A 3566-nucleotide genomic window follows, 5' to 3' on the forward strand; every position below is an offset into this window, starting at 1 on the left:
TACATGCTCTAGCATGGGCTGGGCTATCAAGCAGGCCATTAATTATGGGAGTTAATCAAGAGAATTTTTTATAGAAGCAACTTCATTAATGGTGCATGTAGCCTTTTTTTTGTTTATTAAGTGATGGAATAGGACCAAACGTCAAGGGCTATGGCGTTTCCCCAAGACGCCAAGATAGATGGCGTTTTCGCATCGCCACATCAGCACCAACCAGACAAGTGTGGGCCAGGGCCAAACGCCACGCACCCAGGCGTCCGCCGTGCAAACCAGACGCTAAAAATGTTGGCGTGACCAAAAAAGGTCAGATTCGGAAATCTTTTCAAAACCAGGTCAATTTGTGATTAAGTTTACAGAAAAGGTTAGAACAGAAATTTTGTCCGCCGTAGGATTGATTTGGACGATGGATGTAGGGGGCAAGGCATGGCGTGACCTGGATCTGGCGAGGCACGGGATCTCAGTCCACCCAAAGTGGCCTTGGCCCGCGCCAGCCGGTTAGAATTTCCGAGACAAGAAAGCGCATATGTCTCTGACAACCTGATCCACCAATCGAACTCGTACCTTGCTTTCTCTTCCTCTCGCTGGCGGCGGCGGCGGCATCGATGTCCAGCGGAGACGAATCGGAGACGGAAATGAGCCACCTTCCCCCTCAACTCCTCCGAGTGACGGCGTGGACTCGGCCATGTCTACCGCCAGCATTGAGGACGACGACCATCAGGCTGTCAGCGACGACGAAGAGGAGGATGAAGACCTAGGTGAGGCTCCATGTGTATCCTGATGATGCAATTTGATCCCTGAATACATGTGTATCCTGATGCAATTTGATTCCCGAGTAAATTAGCCCCTGATCCAAGAAACTTTCAAGTGACTTGAAATTACCTGGCTATTTCACCGGAGCAGTTACTACGTTAAATTAGTTGAGATTGGTACTTTTTTTTCCTAACCTGGTTTAAGTTTCTTGAATTGAACCATAGTGCAGTTCCTTCCGGATCATACACGCGGTGACCATGTTTGTAATATAGGCATTTTTGTCTTGAGAAACATAGATTCCTATGCATGTATACAGCCATGTGGCTTGCAGTTGGTTTAACAGATAAGCTTTCTCAAGTGATTCACCAAGGGATTTTAAACCAACTTATGCTATATCCCATATCAATAATAGTTGGTGCTTCTACTTGGTCTAAACTTAAGATCCTTCTTCTATGAATATATCGATGCTCATGTGTATTCTAGAAGAAGAAAAAAGCAACATCCTTCATTTTGTTCTATTGACTTGATTATTTTAATGTTTTTTCATGCAGAGAAATACCAACCTTTTACCGTTGATGATTTCCCAAGGGTTAGTAGTGATTTTGATGAGCAATCTGATGCTGTGTTCCAAAATCCTGATATTCAACTTCGAGGCCCTTCGGCAATGTTTCTTTTCCGGGCATTCAACGATCCCCTTATTGAAAAACACAAGCATTTCTTCGGTAGCCAATATCAACTCTATGATGAGTCTGAAGGTATATATATTTTTATAAAAAAAAGATTAATTTCAGTTGTGGCATACTCTTACTAATTTGAAATCTCTGATTAATTTCAGTTGTGGCCATACGTCATATGAGCATATTCTTACTAATTTGAAATCTCTGTATATGTCACATGCTTCCTTTATTGTTTTCTCAGTCAATGTGAACAACAATGTTAGGGCCATTGATTGCTCACACGGTTGCCATTGTGTACCGAGCGGCGTGCTGCAGTTCATTGATCTCAAAATTGCTGGTTATCGCCACGTCCAACCTGGATGTGCCGATATATTTGGTTTTTTCGCAGTACGTGAGAATGCTGAACCTTTGCGCAACTATGTGTACAGGCGTGGGATTGACAATTATGAAGCTGTAAATGTGAAGCGGGATACGGTAGTTCTGCAAACTTGCATCTTTCTACCTGCACGCTTCTCTTTATCACACCAGATGTAGTCGGTGTTCTTGCAAGTTTGTGCTATGCATGTTTTATTTGTACGTATAGTACATGGCTCATCCAGCACCAAGTTCGGTAGAGGATCCTTGTGATCACTTTGTTTCGAAGTTTTTATTTTAAATTAGGAAGGTATCTTTTAGCTTGGGCCTTCAGCCAGTTAAGAGACATGATCTATGATTTGTTACCTATATTGTATTGTAGGACCTCTATACAAAGAGGACCCTCTATGAGGAGTAAAGCAAGCAAGTATTGGAGGATTATTTTTTCTATCTGGCCCCAGGGGCAAGAGCCTCTCCCGAACCGTAGCACACAACACATGTTAATCAATGACACAGGATATTAATAATCTGTATTTTTGGGCATCATTCAAACTCTTCTTTAATGTGCAAGCTCAAACTTATCTTTCATTCACTGGGCAACTTTCAAAGTCAGATAATCACTATTAAACAGAACACTTGTCTTTTTTCTATTCATGCACATGTGGTGATGATATGCCATCAATTCCTAGTAACTAATGAGTATGAACTATTTATACGATGTAATGCTTGTTGATCCTTAATGTAGGGCATTGCACATTTATCGCTGACTAGCCCTGCTCGATGTATTCACATGAGAAGCCGTGTGTTGTTTGAATTCAAGCTTTCTGTACGGACTGATGACCAGCCAGAAGATGGGCCAAAAGATGACATTCTGATTGAAGGATGTACCGAGTTTACTGAGTTCATGAACATGTACAAAACAGGACCATTCATCGAAACTCGGCGTCTGTACGGGGAGAAGTGTGGATTGGATATGAAGTTTCTGGTGTTGAGGAATGCAGTTCAAGCAAAGGTTGATGTTGAGATACTTCGTGCTCCTGTTGATGGCCTTAATCTGAATCTTTATGCGAAGACCAGTGGCTTCAGAGATGTGATCCGCCTCTTTTCTGGAGTTACAGAATCAGGTTGCAGAATGAGTTCGGTCGTAGGAGTGATGAGATACAGTTACCTTATTCTTTGTATCTCGCTGTATTTTTCTGGATGCCAGCTTCAGGCTTTTCACCTAGTCTCTAACTCTAAAGTCTTTGTATTTGTTCCTCTCCTGATTAATCAATGAAATGCGGCTCTAGAGCCATCTTTTCATCAAAAAAAAAAATTCTTTGTATTGAAGGATCCCCGAAAGATGGTGTTTTTTCTCAAGAGCTGCCGTGTTGTATGTGGGAAGGTCGATTTGGTTCGGGGTATCATGGAACAGTGCATGAAGTGGTGTATCTTCATGATTCCACAAAAATTTCTGTCAAGGTTACCTGGAAGGCTGTTAAGAGTTTACATGACTTGGAACACTGAGGACCGGAAGAATCTGCCATGTATGCTGCATCTTATATTATTCTGTTTACAATATTTTATCTTATGTACCATCAAATTTAAACATTTTGTGCATCATGTGAAGAAGAAGAATACGGACATAAGCAAAACTCGTACATATAACATGTGCATTTAGTTAGCTTGTGCAAAAGAGAACGTCAAGTGAACACACAAACTAACTGCAGGATATTAATCGTACAGAATATCAACCGAGTAGTAGACAATACATAGAGTGGTTCACTGCAATCTTCACTAAGTAATAAA

At 41.5% G+C, this 3566-nt stretch overlaps 1 protein-coding gene across 1 annotated transcript; it reads left to right on the plus strand.

The window, feature by feature from the left end:
* Window positions 1–474: 474 nt before the first annotated feature.
* LOC125508072 lies at window positions 475–3193 on the plus strand. Its single transcript, XM_048672654.1, has 4 exons — window positions 475–752; window positions 1299–1502; window positions 1666–1898; window positions 2524–3193. The coding sequence occupies exons 1-4, from the start codon at window positions 680–682 to the stop codon at window positions 3052–3054; spliced, it is 1041 nt and encodes a 346-aa protein (XP_048528611.1). The 5' UTR covers window positions 475–679; the 3' UTR covers window positions 3055–3193.
* The last annotated feature ends 373 nt before the right edge of the window (window positions 3194–3566 follow it).

This window comes from Triticum urartu, chromosome 5 (genome assembly GCF_003073215.2).
Source record: "Triticum urartu cultivar G1812 chromosome 5, Tu2.1, whole genome shotgun sequence".
Taxonomy (NCBI): Eukaryota; Viridiplantae; Streptophyta; class Magnoliopsida; order Poales; family Poaceae; genus Triticum; species Triticum urartu.

Bases quoted from the DNA above. Each gene is read 5' to 3' on its own strand.
- LOC125508072 (XM_048672654.1), top strand. From the start codon at position 680: ATGTCTACCGCCAGCATTGAGGACGACGACCATCAGGCTGTCAGCGAC. The intron at 753-1,298 runs GTGAGGCTCCAT...TTTTTCATGCAG, and splicing joins AGAGGAGGATGAAGACCTAG to AGAAATACCAACCTTTTACC. The intron at 1,503-1,665 runs GTATATATATTT...TTGTTTTCTCAG, and splicing joins ACTCTATGATGAGTCTGAAG to TCAATGTGAACAACAATGTT.